General features: G+C 53.2%; 1 protein-coding gene across 1 annotated transcript in view; it reads left to right on the forward strand.

The window, feature by feature from the left end:
* The first annotated feature begins 1,803 nt into the window (after positions 1 to 1,803).
* Positions 1,804 to 13,812, forward strand: part of EEFSEC (eukaryotic elongation factor, selenocysteine-tRNA specific) — a 149,990-nt gene continuing 137,981 nt past the window's right edge. The window contains exon 1 of the mRNA XM_068558946.1: positions 1,804 to 2,141. Coding sequence (XP_068415047.1) covers positions 1,835 to 2,141 — 307 coding nt within the window. The 5' untranslated portion in view covers positions 1,804 to 1,834. The remainder of the gene's footprint in view (positions 2,142 to 13,812) is intronic.

The following is a 13,812-nucleotide window of genomic DNA, read 5'->3' on the forward strand; positions in this document are numbered from 1 at the left end:
TCGAGGAAGGTACGTGGTTAACACAATCACTGGCAAGGTAGATACCCTCAGAGAAAAGGGAAATTTCCATTTTACTCCTAAAAGAATCTTTAAAGCCAAACTCAAAGAGCAAAGTATAATAACTTCCTCTGAGCAAATTTATAATTAATCCTGGATTAATTGGCCTTAATGAAGTTGAATTAATTACTAGCTGTTCGTAAAGAACTTTGAACTACCTTCGTACAAAATGGCATTAAAGAAACAGAAAGGAACCAGCATCGCATTAACATTAAGAACAAATCCCAAATAATCGCAGTTCTGCAGGCCGTTCCCTGTCAATCATTTCCCAGGGACCAGGCCCAGCCTTGGAACCCAGGCTGGGACCCAGAAGTCTGCTGCAGAGGATGGTGTCTTTGTGGGCTAGAGGTTTGGAGGTGGGTCCACTCAAGAAACAGTTATGGAGCCTTTGATGTGCCAGGCCGAGGGCAAGCAAAGATGTGTAAGGGGTCCTCAGCCTGCTGGGACAGGGAAGAGCACCAGGGCACCAGCCTGGTCTAAAGCAAACTCACCTCACTGGGGGTAGAAGCCAGGATAGAGACAAAGGACAAAGGAGGGGGCGTGATGTGACCTGCATTTTGCTGGCAACAGGGCTCCAGTTCCTACAGGGTGTCCCTCACACTCTCCCTGGCTCTTGGAGTGAGCTTATGACTCACACCTGCCTAGGCAGAGGTCTGTATTTCTCTGCTTGGTGCAGGGGCACAGCTGACCCCAGGATACAGTCTGAATCTGGCTGACTTTTCAGACAACTCAGAGCTGCCGTCTCCTTGGCACTTGTGGAGACAGGGCTGGACTCCAGGCTCCTGCTGGGGCAGCACTTGTCTTGGAGCCATTTGTGGTGGGAGTTGGAGACGGTATGACCTGGCTTAAAGCCCCAGCCCTGCCGCTGGTGAACGCTTAGGTGTAAGTCGGGCCGGGTAACTGCTAACAGCCCGCAGCCCCAAGTCTTGGTGGCTTCACCAGGCAAAATGTCTCTCAGATTTCAAATAGAAACACTCTCGTCTCTTGAAAAGCGGGAAGATGAGGCAATGTTGGGCTAGCATTCCCGCCTGGTGTCACTTGGCCGAAGCTGAGCCGTGGCTCCCCATCTGTCGACACAGGACATGTGCTCTCCACCTCTGCAGTCTCCACCACACCGGGCACCTTAAACCCTGCTGATTTCTCTCCGGCGAGTCACCTGCCTGGCCAGGGCAGACATTTCAATTTGTGATCCGTGTTGTTGCCCGTGGGCGACACCTTTTCTGTGGGTGACATTTGAAGAGCATGAGCGTCGCGGGCCCTCCCCAGCACGCGCGCGCGCACACGACCTTCTGCGCAAAGTTTGGCGGCCCGCTGAGGCCAGGCTGACTGCCCGGGTCCGAGATTCTCCGAGCAGCCTTCCCAGGTTTCCCGCGCTGGCTCTTCGGCACGACGGGCTCAGCTTCGCGGCCCGCCCTCCCTGCCCCGGGCCTGGTCCTTCCACCGCTGCTGTATTTCCCCAGGGCTTCTCGGGGTCCGTAGTGGTCTGGTTCCGTCTTTACTCCCGGTTATTGTCCCCCCCCCACCCCGGGTCCCCCATGTCCCGCGGGGAGAGCGACCTGTCCCCGCGCGGTGGACAGAAGGCGCCGGGTGCCCAGAGGGCGCTCAGCTAGAGCCCGTGGAAACGAACGAACGAACGAGAGGACGGACGGAGGGCGGCCCCGGCCCCGGACTCCCCGGCTCGGCGGACTGAGCGAGCGGCCGGAAGCTTCGGCGCCGGAACGCGCGAGCGGGGCGCGGGCGGCGGGGGCCGGCTTAGCGGGCGGACCGCAGCGGCGGCATGGCGGGCCGGCGGGTGAACGTGAACGTGGGCGTCCTGGGCCACATTGACAGCGGCAAGACGGCTCTGGCGCGAGCGCTTAGCACCACGGCCTCCACCGCCGCCTTCGACAAGCAGCCGCAGAGCCGCGAGCGCGGCATCACGCTTGACCTGGGCTTCTCGTGCTTCTCGGTGCCGCTGCCCGCGCGCCTGCGGCCGGCGCCGCTGGGGGCCGAGCCCGAGCCCGAGCCCGGGGCCGAGCCGCGGCTGCAGGTCACGCTGGTCGACTGCCCCGGGCACGCCTCCCTCATCCGGACCATCATCGGCGGTGAGCGCGGGCGGGGGCGGGTGCGGGGCTCGGACGCGCCGGGGCGGGGGCACCCGCCGGGAAGCCTCTCGCGCCGCCCCGAAAACAGCGAAAGTGTTTTGGGTTTTTTTTACCACATGCGTTCGTAATACACGCACAGGTGAGGGAAACTCAGAGACCCCGAAAGTGCCCAGAAGGTGTCCACTCGCTGTCCTTTGGTCTCCTGCTGCCCGTCTCCGGAGTCAGCCGCTGTCCCCTCCTGTGCCATTTCGGAGGAACTCCGTGTGCAGGCAGCGTTCCTGTGTATATGTCGACCCCTCCTTTTCTCGTTCTTTTTTTTTTTTTTTTTTTTTTTCACAAAATGGTACCACCAGTCGATTGAGTACTTCACTCAATACTCGGGCCTCCCCATTCGTACATATAAAGCAACATCATTCTTTTTAAAGGTCACGTGAAATTCCGTTGTACACTTGCACCACCGTTTTCTGAATGTCTTAATGATGGACATTTATGTCGTTACTCATTTTTGCTAACGATGCTTCAGTGAGTTTTATAGAACAGACGTCTTCGGTGGGTGTGCCAGTGTGTCTGTAAGGAAAGACCCTAGAACTGAGATGCTGGGGCAGAGAGTCGTGGTGGGTACTGCCCAAAGGCCTTCCTGAGATGTACCATTTAATTAATTTTAATTCTACAAGTAGTACATGAATACATTCTACTTCTGAAGAAATAGAACGTTACAAACCAGGCAGAAGGCCCCTAATTACCCCTCCCATCTCTCCAGAGGAAGCCACTAGTACACCTCTGTGGATTACTTTTCCACACCCATTTCACTATACTTGACTCCATGGACAGGTGTTTTGTTTATATAGAAAAATGGTAGAGTAACACAAGCACATGGCACAAAGGGTGTATATATAGTTCAGAGACTCCCCCTCACTGCTGACCCAGGGACCTGGTACCTCCCTGCTTTCCACTTCCTCCTGTCCCTTCCGGTGGCATTCTCTGCACCCACGAGCACGTATAGGAACACTACTTGGTCAGATGGTTTTATCGGCCTGCTGGTGGGCAGCTGCACTGGTCTCTCGCTGGGCATAGCGGGCCCTGCTGTATGATGAGTGTTGAGTGCTTTCACCTTGTCACCTCCTGTCTGGTCCATGCTGCGGGCGGTCTGAGATCATTTCCCCATTTTCAGGAGAGGAACTGGAGGCTCAAAGAAGAGCAGGAACCTTCTCCGGTCCCCCGCCTCACATCTTCTACTCTGGCCGTGTTCCAGCCACAGATGCATGTGAAGGGGCACGCGATCCTCTCTGCTCTCCCCTCCCCTTGTAACTGATTTCTGTTTGGTCACATCCAGGTACATTTTAGGACACGTTCTCTGAGCCAGTGTAGGTTGGAGGTTAAAAAATGGGAAGGCAGATTGTTGGTCTTTTCTTGTGACAGGTGTAGGGAGTGAAGGACATTCTTCTGGAGTCTGTGGTGAGGCCTGGCTTTCTCCCTCACCGACCTTGTGACCTCGCACGTGATTCTGGACCGTCCACACTCTGGCAGATCTCAACTGGCTTTGCTTTTCTTGCACGTTTGCCACTTCCCGGGCAAACACTGCAGGGAGTGTGGTGGCTACTGTTCAACCATCGAGGGACTTGGGACTTGGGGCGGCTGCTACGAAGTGGCCGACCCAGGGCTCTGCTTGACTCCAAAGCTGCCACTTCCCGGGTCACTGTACTCTGCCCTCCCCTTCCACGTGTACATTCGTGGTGTTTCTTCATAGGACAGAAGGTTTCAGGCGCCAAATTATAACGCCTCCAAGCATTTGACAAGTCCTTGGTTTAGACTGTAAATTGTTGAAGAAATGAAGAGGGATTTCTCTCCTCTTGTATGAACATTGCGGCTCTTACGTTTCTCTTGCCCCTGAGAGGGGAGACTCTCCTTGTCTTCTTACAGGTGTTAACATGTGACCTGAGCACATTGCAGTGGTGGGACCAGGGCTGCTACTCTTCTTACTTCAATAGGTGAGATTCCCACCCTCCACTCAGGGAAGTGAGAAGAAAAAGTGGCTTTTTTCCTTTGGGGGGATAGGAGCTGCATCTGAGTGCCTGCCCGGGCCCACGCCTGTGGCTACAACTTGCGTCTATGCGATAACGCTGAGTGATGGGGGTGTAGGGGGGCATGGGCCCCACTCTTCTGATGAGAAAACTGAAGCTTGGAAAGTCAAGTTCCCTGGGCAGGCGTTGGAACCTGCTCTGCTGCCCCTGACCTGGGTCTGGTGAATCCCCTTCATTATCCTCGTGTTCCAGAGGCCACGCGTGTCTCCCAGACCTCGTCCTTCCTCTCCAGACAGTGGGCCCTCCCCTCCTCCCTCTGCTGACCCCCCACGCGGTGGACAGTCTGCTCCTTTTATGGATGTTCTTCAGATCAGGTCAGCCGTCAGCTGGAGACTGTGCAGGCGCTGCCCACTGCCCTCCCAGCGCCCCACGGTCTGGCCTCTGCCCTCCCCTGAGCCTCATCCATGGCTCCTGACCTCCAGTCACACTGGCCTCCTCCTACCTATTGGATGGGCCAGCGTTGCACCTGCTGTGCCCTCGTCCTTTAAGTCTCAGCTCGAGTGTCACCTCCTTGGAGAGGCCTCCTCTGACCTACTGGCCTAAAGTGTCCCCAGTTCTCTACCGTCATACTTTCTCATGTCCGTGTTTTGTTTCCTGCTAGCCCTTGGTGCTGTCTGATACGCTTCATGTGCTTGTTGATGGCCTCTGTCCTCCACGAGAGCACAGCAGGAATTGGGCCCGAGCCTGGCATGTAGGAGGCACTCGGAAGTCCCAAATGAATGAAGCCGGGGTTGGGGGGTGGGCTGGCGATCGAAAGTCACCAGCAGGGCCCCTCTGGGGGCTGACAGCAGAGCCAGGCGGAGAGTGCTGTGCGGTGTGCAGAGTGACGCATTAGGGCTCTTTGCACAGGGGTGACTTGCTTTGCTGGGGCATGGTGGAGCTTGCCCGGTGGCGGCACAGCCTGGGTGGGGCTCTGAGGCGTGAACCTCCTGTCTTATCTGTTCAGAGCCAGGGGTAGCTGCCAGCACTTAGCAGCTGGAAATGGGCCTGGTGAGTGGGGAGAGGTGTGGAAGGTGAAGGCGGGATCGTGTAGAGTGGTGAGTGGGGCTTAGATCGGGCCCTCGGTGCAGATTTCTTCTAAGGGCCCTGGAATGCTTTTAGAGTAGGTTTGTGACGTGATGAGGCCGGAGCTTTAGAAAGAGGCAAGGTGGCTGAGCAGGGGCTCCAGCTGGCAGCGCAGCTGTGCCCAGATTGCTGGGAGGCGGGGCTGCCGCCGCGGTTCCCAGCTCACTGGGAGTGACTCAGACCCCTTGCTGAATGCCCTATCTGAAGCAGAAGGAAATTAGAGTGACTGTCTGAGTTCCATGATGATACCTCTGAAGTTTAGTGTATCTTAAAGCCAGCTCTCTTTAATTCTATCGCTCCCCCAAAATACCTTCATGTACAAAAAGATCATTTTTTAACTTAGAGAAAATTGGGTTTTATCTCCTTGATCCCTGTGGCCATAGATAAAACTCCTAAGTGGTGCTGGGGTTAATAGTGACAACAGTACTTAGCATGTATTTAGTGCCAGCATTGTGACTTTTTTGTTTGTTTGTTTAACACTCAGAGCAATCCTGGGAGGTAAGAGGTGATACGCCCATGGGACAGATCACAAGGCAGAGGCTCAGAGAGGTTAGGGAACACAGATCAGAAGGGTCAGAGCTAGTTTGAACCCACGCTGATCTGCCCACGGAGCACTGACATTCTCAGTGTGAGTGGACAAGGGTGCCCGTCCGCTCCAGGCCCTGTGATGGTGTTTCTGGGCAGTATTTTTCTCTGAGTTGTTTTAGAGTATAAATCTTTCAGGGTTAGAACTTCAAAAAGATTCAGTAATGTATGTTTTAAAGACTTGGGTGGGGGTGAGGGACTTGGACCCATCCTCAATCTCACTCTGGCAGGAAGGAAGAGGTCTGAAAAATGCTGGTATCTTGGCTTGGCAATTTATAGTCCTCTGGTGGCTGCTACGATTAACAGTGCATTGTCTCCCAGGCTTTTGTTCCTGTGGTTAACGAACAGCAGCTCTTTTGCCACGACTGTCACCCTGATCGATAGCCTCCTGTGCCCCCCCGACGCCCCTCCATTTAAGCGGTGCTTCCCGCCAGGTTTGGGCCCTCTCCGGACCCCCCTGGCTGGAGCTGCTGATCTACCACAGCCTTGCAAGTGTGACTCAGGGCTCCTAGCTTTGGAGGTCAGTCAGCAGCCCTGGGGGTGCCTGTCTCTGCGGCCTGGGAGGGAGCATTCTTTATGCCACTGAAGCTACTTCCCCTTCTCTGTTTTTCCAACTCTCTGTGCTCGTGTGGCAACATGAAGAAGCACGGTCCCTTGGGCCGTTTTATCCAGGAGTGCGCCTGCAGTCTGTCTGAGATGCTCTCTTTGGACCCGTGAGACAGGTTCATGTGCGAACAACCGTGTGCTTTCTACCAGGTTTTTACACTGCTCTTTGGGCGTCTGCACTTAGTCCCCAGCAGGCAGTGTGGCCCAAGCAGAAATGACAAACCAGAGGCCTGGCCACCCCAGGAATGTGGGTGTTTTTCTGATGCAAAACCAACCAAACATACAAAAGACTGGTTTTCTTAGCCCCTAGTCTTTTAATGAATCTGTCCAGAAATGCATTGTGTTATGTTATGGTATCATACGTTTGTCCTAAAATATTGAGGCATATTTAAAGGCGTTGATGTAAGTGGAAATGCTTCTTTAGCCCTAGCTTCTTTAGCTCCTAGAATCTGTTGGGTCTTCATTTCCTTTTCCTCAGTGCGCACCTGGGCAGGACCCCCTCTCCTTCCAGGCTCAGCGCCCTCAGCGTCTCCAGGAGATGCAAGTCCAGCTCCGTCTGTGGCACTTTCTCTGCCCCTGGATAGTGGGTGACTGCTTGGGTTTGGGTGACAGTGTGGCAGCAGCATAACATCAGAGACGCGGCCTTGAGTTTAAATGAATGCAGAATATTTGAGCAGGAACCAACAAGAAAGAAAAGTGGAAGCAGGTAGTCATATTTCATTCTGTTGGGGTACATTTTTCTTCTCGTGGGGCTTGCCCTTGAGAACAAAACATATCAAATGTTAAATCAAAGAATATTTTGCAGTCATGCTAAGAATAGAAAATAATGCAGACTTGCCTTGATGAGACGAATATTTTGCTGGAAGGTTATAATCAAAGTCAGAAGGAAATCATAGCCACAGCTTTTGGTAAAGCTGTAATCATTTAAAATTAATTGCTTTTAAACTTTTCACTTAGCATCTCCTTTGTGGCTCTTGGGTTTTTCTTCAGGATCACTCCATCCAGGTTGGAATAAGATTTGGGCAGGTGCCCCAGGAACCAACCGGTAAATTAAGCCCTGAGACCTATTCCCCGCTCTCTCATCCTTGCATTGGCCAGGGCCTGGACCACGCTGGGCCTGAGTCTCCCTCTGACCAGCAGGCCTTCGAGGCCGTGCTGCGCGGGGTGACAGAGGTGACGGTCTCTGGAGCTCTGGGTCACCTGAGGTGATTAGGAGGCGTTCTACCTGTTGTTCCCGTTAGCCTGGAGGCCTCTGCGTGGCTCTAGGGCCAGGCCAGGGCCAGGCACAGAGTGGACAGTCAAGGCTGTTTTTAAACATTTGTACTGAGATATAATTCACATTCCGTAAAATTTGCCCATTTCAAATGCACACTTAAGTGTTTTCAGCCTCTTCACAGAGTTGTGTAGCCAGTGCCACAGTCTAAGCTCCACCACTGCGAAAAGAAACCCCACAGCCATTAGCAGTCCTGCACCTTCTCCCTGACCCCAGGCCTGGCAACCTCTAATCTACTCGGTGTCTCTGCCCACGTGCCCATTCTGGACATTTCGTATAAATGGAATCATACAATATGTGGCCTTCTGTGTCTGGCTTCTTCCACCAAGTGTAATGCTTCCAAGGTTCATCCATGTTATAGCATGACCTATACTTCATTCCTTTTTTAAAAATCTATTCTTATTTTTAAGTGTGGTAAAGTACATATTACATAAAATGTACCATCTTAACCATTTTTAAGTTAATAGTTCAGTGGCCTCCATCTCTAGAACTCTTTTTATCTTACAAAAGCTAAACTCTGGGCTTCCCTGGTGGCACAGTGGTTGAGAGTCTGCCTGCCAATGCAGGGGACAGGGGTTCAAGCCCTGGTCTGGGAAGATCCCACATGCGGCGGAGCAACTAGGCCCATGAGCCACAACTACTGAGCCTGCGTGTCTGGAGCCTGTGCTCCGCAACAAGAGAGGCCGCGATAGTGAGAGGCCCGCGCACCGCGATGAAGAGTGGCCCCCACTTGCCGCAACTAGAGAAAGCCCTCGCACAGAAACGAAGACCCAACACAGCCAAAAATAAATAAATAAATAAATAAAATAGATAAGCAATAAGGACATATTTATAGCATAGTGAATTATAGCCATTAAAAAAAAAAAAGCTAAACTCTGTGCCCATTAAACTCCCCTTTCCCTTCCCCCATCATTCCTTTTTCTGGCCAAATAGTATCCATTATATGGATGGATCACTTTTTAAAAATCCATTATCAGTTGAAGGACATTTGGGTTGTTTTCACTTTTTGACTATTATGAATAATCCTGCCGTGGACGTTTGTGTTCAGGTCTCTGTGTGGACGCATGTTTCCATTCTCTTGGGTTTATACCCAGGAGTGGAATTGGTGGGTCAGAGGGTAACTCTGTGTCTGCTTTTTGAGGAACTGCCAGACTGTTTTCCACAGCAGCTGCACTGCTTTGCCTCCCACCAGCAGCGTAGGAGGGTCTGATGTCTTCACTGCCTTGCCAACACTTGTTGTTGTCTGTCTTTTTGCTTGTACCCGTTCTAGTGCGTGTGGTGTGATATCTCATTGTCGCTGTAACTTTCGTTTCCGTGATATTTTCTTGTGCCATTTGTATATCTTCTCTGGAGAACTGTGTATTCAGATCCTATGCCCTTTTTTTTAGCGGGTTATTTGGCTTTTATTATTGAGTTGTAAGCGTTCGTTATGTATTCTGAATACCAGTCCTTTATTAGGTATATGATTTGCAAATATTTTCTCCCATTCTGTGGATTATCTTTACTCAGTAATATTTGAATTAAACAAATAATTGAGTTGGATTAAATAAATGAACATATTTTGAGAGGATTAAATGTGCCCGACACATTATTTAGGCTGTGGTGGGTGTGTAGGAAGTGCCATTTGCTTGTTTCTGGAAGGCCTTTAGGGCACCTCCTGACCTCTTCCTAGACCTGCCCACTCCTGTCCTTAGTGCCGACAGGAGGCGGCTCATCCTGTCTGTCCACCCCTGGGAGGGTCTCGTCCCACACTAGGGTCTTGTGCAGATATGTTTTGATGGCCCATATGCTAAAGTCTTTTTTTATTTTATTTTATTTTATTTTTTAAAATTATTTATTTATTTATTTTTAAAATAAATTTATTTTATTTATTTATTTTTGGCTGCGTTGGGTCTTTGTTGTGGCACGCGGGCTTTTTGTTGTGGTGGCTTCTCTTGTTGCGGAGCACGGGCTCTAGGTGCGCGGGCTTCAGTAGTTGTGGCTCATGGGCTCTAGAGCACAGGTTCAGTAGTTGTGGCGCACGGGCTTTGTTGCTCCGCGGCATGTGGGATCTTCCCGGACCAGGGCTCGAACCTGTGTCCCCTGCATTGGCAGGCGGATTCTTAACCACTGTGCCACCGGGGAAGTCCCTTTATTTTATTTTTTTAATTGATTTAATTAATTTATTTTTGGCTGCATTGGGTCTTTGTTGCTGCGCACGGGCTTTCGCTAGTTGCAGTGAGTGGGGGCTACTCTGTTGCGGTGCACAGGCTTCTCACAGCAGTGGCTTCTCTCATTGCGGAGCAAGGGCTCTAGGTGCGCGGGCTTCAGTAGCTGCAGCACGCAGGCTCAGCAGTTGTCGCTCGCGGGCTCTAGAGCACAGGCTCAGTAGTTGTAGCGCACGGGCTTAGTTGCAGCGCGGCATGTGGGATCTTCCCGGACAAGGGCTCGAACCTGTGTCCCCTGCATTGGCAGGCGGATTCTTAACTACTGCGCCACCAGGGAAGTCTGCTAAAGTCTTTTTTTAAAAATTCATTGCCAGCGTTTAAAAATTGGCAGATTTCATAAAACAACCCAGAAGTTCGGTGCTTCAGGTGTGGGCAGGTGTGCGGCTGTGCTGCAGAGTCCGCGGGGCCCAGAGCTCAGGAGCTTGGGGAGCCTCCTGTCGGGGGGAGGGTGGGTGCGTTTCCAGCTGGGAGATCCTTCGGGTGCTTTTAAAGAGTCTGAAGAGAGGACCTGGGACAGAGGTCCAGGGCCATTGGAGGCAGGAGGGGGACACTGCCAGGAGGGAGAGTGTGGCTCTGGGGGTACAGATGCAGGAATGCCCTGTGGAGGCCCGGAGGAGGGGTGTGGTGCCTGGGGAGCATCTCCTGTCCGGACGGACGCTGTTCTGGACCCTTGATTATCTCACGGCATCCTGCCAGCCAGACCCCGAGGGGGTGTTTCCCTCTACACTCAGGGTGTCGCCCACAGAAACGAGGCTGCAGAGGTCAGGAGCCGGCTCCAGGTCACGTGTCGGCGGCCTGGCTGCCCAAGCTGCCGTTGCACCTCAGCCTGCACCTGCTTCGGTGGGAGCCCCGGCTCCTGAGCAGCACTTTCTGTGTAAGTCAGTTTGTCAAAAGCAGAGACTTCCGCCTCCATTCTCCCCGGGATTATTGGAGTTTTGTGTTTTGTTAATTGGGTCTTTTATTTTCTTATGCTTCGTGATTAGGCTCCTGCTGCTTTGAAGTGGCTGTGGCTGTGTGGGGAGGGGGACTTAGTTAACGTGGTGATCCTCTCTTGGCAGGAGAAGAAACGAGTTTTGCTGTTGAGAGAGAAGTTGACTTTCCCTCTTGCCGTATCTCCTGTGTTGTGATGATGCCTCTCTTGTCTTGGGGCCTTCAAGGCGACTAGAATAATTTCCTTTGTCTCTAACCTACTTCCCGAGGATATTTATTTGGTGGCATGCACAGGTGCTATCTAAAGATAAACCTGACTTTTTCCTTTTAAAATTAAAAGTGCTTGGAATTGCCAGCGTTGACCTGCTTGGCCTCTGGAGCCGGCCCTGCTTGGCCACGGGGCTCCACGCTTTGCTGTGGGGTTACGCGGGTGGCTTAAAGCTCCAGGAGTGGGTGGCTCGGCCTTGGTCACCTGATGCTGGGACGAGGTTGTACTGCGGGGTGGCGCTTACTCTGCTCGGGGTCATTTCCAGGTGAATTTCAGGGCCTCATGCCCTAGGCACCCAAGACCCTCGCGTGTGTGTGTGTGTGTGTGTGTGTGTCTGTCCCCAGTGTTCCCTGCTCTCTAAAATGATGATCTTTTCAGAGACGGTCCTCAGAGCATCTGCTCTAGAGAAAAAAGACTTTCTGTAAGTCGGGCTCCATTTTCTGAGCGCTTGCTGTTTGGAGCCCGCGGACGGGCAGAGCACGGGAGGCTGGGAGAAAGCTGGGGGTCACCACTGGCGTCGACCTGGCTGGGGAGGGCTGGCACACGCTGGCTGCGAGCGACAGTATTTGAAGAGTCTCTGCAGAGCTTTCCCAGCACCATCCAGAAGGATCCTCTGTGCTGGTGGGAGTGTCTTCCAGCAGCGCAGCCCAGGGTGGCAGCCACGCGCCACCGTGGCTGTGGAGTCCTTGCACAGTGGCTGGTGTAACCGACGAACTGAAACTGTAATTTGATTTTAGTTAAGTCACATTTCAGTAGGCAGCTCTCGACCTGCTATCCAAGTGCCTGCTGGGCTGGCTTCTCCATCAGTGAGCCCCACAGGCCCCCAGACTCCACGCTTGCAAGACCCCTTCCCCACCCCCGCTTGGCAGTAAGTGCCCACAGCGGGGCAGGCCAGTCACGCGGTCCCCAGCGTGTCCTCCTTCGCCTTCACGGACTCCTTACGGACTCTTGCCTGTCCTTCGCCTCCTCTGCCCGTCACCACAGCTGCTCCTTGGGCAGGCCTCCGTCCACTCTGCACTGGACGAGCACGACCTGCCTGCAGTGTCTCGATTCCAGCCGCCTCTTGAAACTCTCCTCCCCTCTGTGGCCGAGAACTCTTTCTAAACGGATAACATGATTATTTGACTCCCCTGTCTAAAAGTCTTCCTTTGTTCTCTGTTGGTATAAAGGCTAAACTCCGCATAGGCTGACAGGGCACTTCCTGATGGGTCAGTGTCTCTGTGTTGCTCAGGACTCCAGGCTTAACGAGCTGCCTGCAGGTCTCTGGACAGACAGACCCGGGTCTCTCATGGCGTCTTCTGGCTACACCACGTCTCTGGGAAGCCTCACCGTTGGCCCTCCCCAGCCTCGACCAGGTGAGGGTCTATACCATCCCGCGGGGCCCCCGGACCCCGTGTCCTCCCATCTGTTGTCATTGCATTTACTCGACCTGATCCCTTTGAGGATGGGGTCCTGCTGTCATCCGACTCCAGGACCAAGGGCAGGGCCTCGGTGCAGGCGCGCAGCATGGACGAGTGAGTGAATGAATGAATGAGTGGGTGACAGGTCGTTTCCCTCTGCCCGCGGCCAGCATCCAGCCTCCTGTGGGGCTTCAAGCCACCGGCCGGCCACACAGGGTTCACAGCCGAGCAAGCCTGCCTGGAGGTTAGACAAGTTAATCTTTCAGTGGAAATTCAATCCTCATATTTCATTTTCAGGCCACTTTGCGTAGCAAAGTAGTTTAACTCGGAGCAGATTTCTGCTGTGCTGATGGTTAATTTCATGGCCCACAGAGGGTCAGCACACTGATGCTGGGGACACGGCGACCCCGTGCAACTCACCGCACACGGTGAGGGCCCGCAGCCCTGTTGTTTTAGAGAAGCAGTTTTCAAACATCCTTCAGTGGGCTGATTTTGAGTTAACAGGGGTGACCTTTTCAAGAACATTTTTAAAAGCTATAACATAGATCCCTCCCAGACCGTATATTTTCCTTTCTCCACGCAGTTCAAAGGGGCTGAGTTGTCTCATAGGTTTTTGCAGGCAATCTTCAGCTTGACCCTGGTTGTTTAAATCTGCCGGAGGAAATTTGAACAAACTTGTACTTTGGTAATTCTTCTGCCTCTGTGAACCTTTAACCTTAAGGTTTCTTTCAGAGCCTGGGGCTGCATTGTCACCAGCCGTCCCTGCTGGGGCTCTCAAAGGCCATTGTTGAGCACGTCTGTTTTCACTTTGCTACTGGAGTTCTCTGGAGGAAGGGTATTAATTCAGACCTGATCTGAGACAGGACGAGGACTTCTAAACTTGCCCCGGAGCTTGGGGACGGGGAAATGAGCCTAATGCGAGCCTGTGGCCCAGCATGGTGTCCTGCAGGTAGCCTGTGAAGCTGAGGGGGAGGAGGCCCTCCAGAGGCGGGCTGGCGTGGTGGCTTCCAGCAGGTGACCCGGCTCGGCCAGGTCTCGTCGGGCCACGTGACCAGAAGTGGTTGCCGTGCCTGGCGGTCAAACCGGGGGCCTGAGTTCCTCCTGAACGTAGGCTTCCTGGAGCACCAGGTTCTTAGGAACCCGGGAGGCTGGCCGCGAACTCGGGGTCCACACACGCTTACAGAGCCCTGGTGTGATGCGATGCTCCTGGGGAAAGAGAACAGGCTCCCCCGGCCAGAGGGCACAGGCTGGATCCT

Source organism: Eschrichtius robustus, chromosome 12 (genome assembly GCF_028021215.1).
Source record: "Eschrichtius robustus isolate mEscRob2 chromosome 12, mEscRob2.pri, whole genome shotgun sequence".
Lineage (NCBI taxonomy): Eukaryota > Metazoa > Chordata > Mammalia > Artiodactyla > Eschrichtiidae > Eschrichtius > Eschrichtius robustus.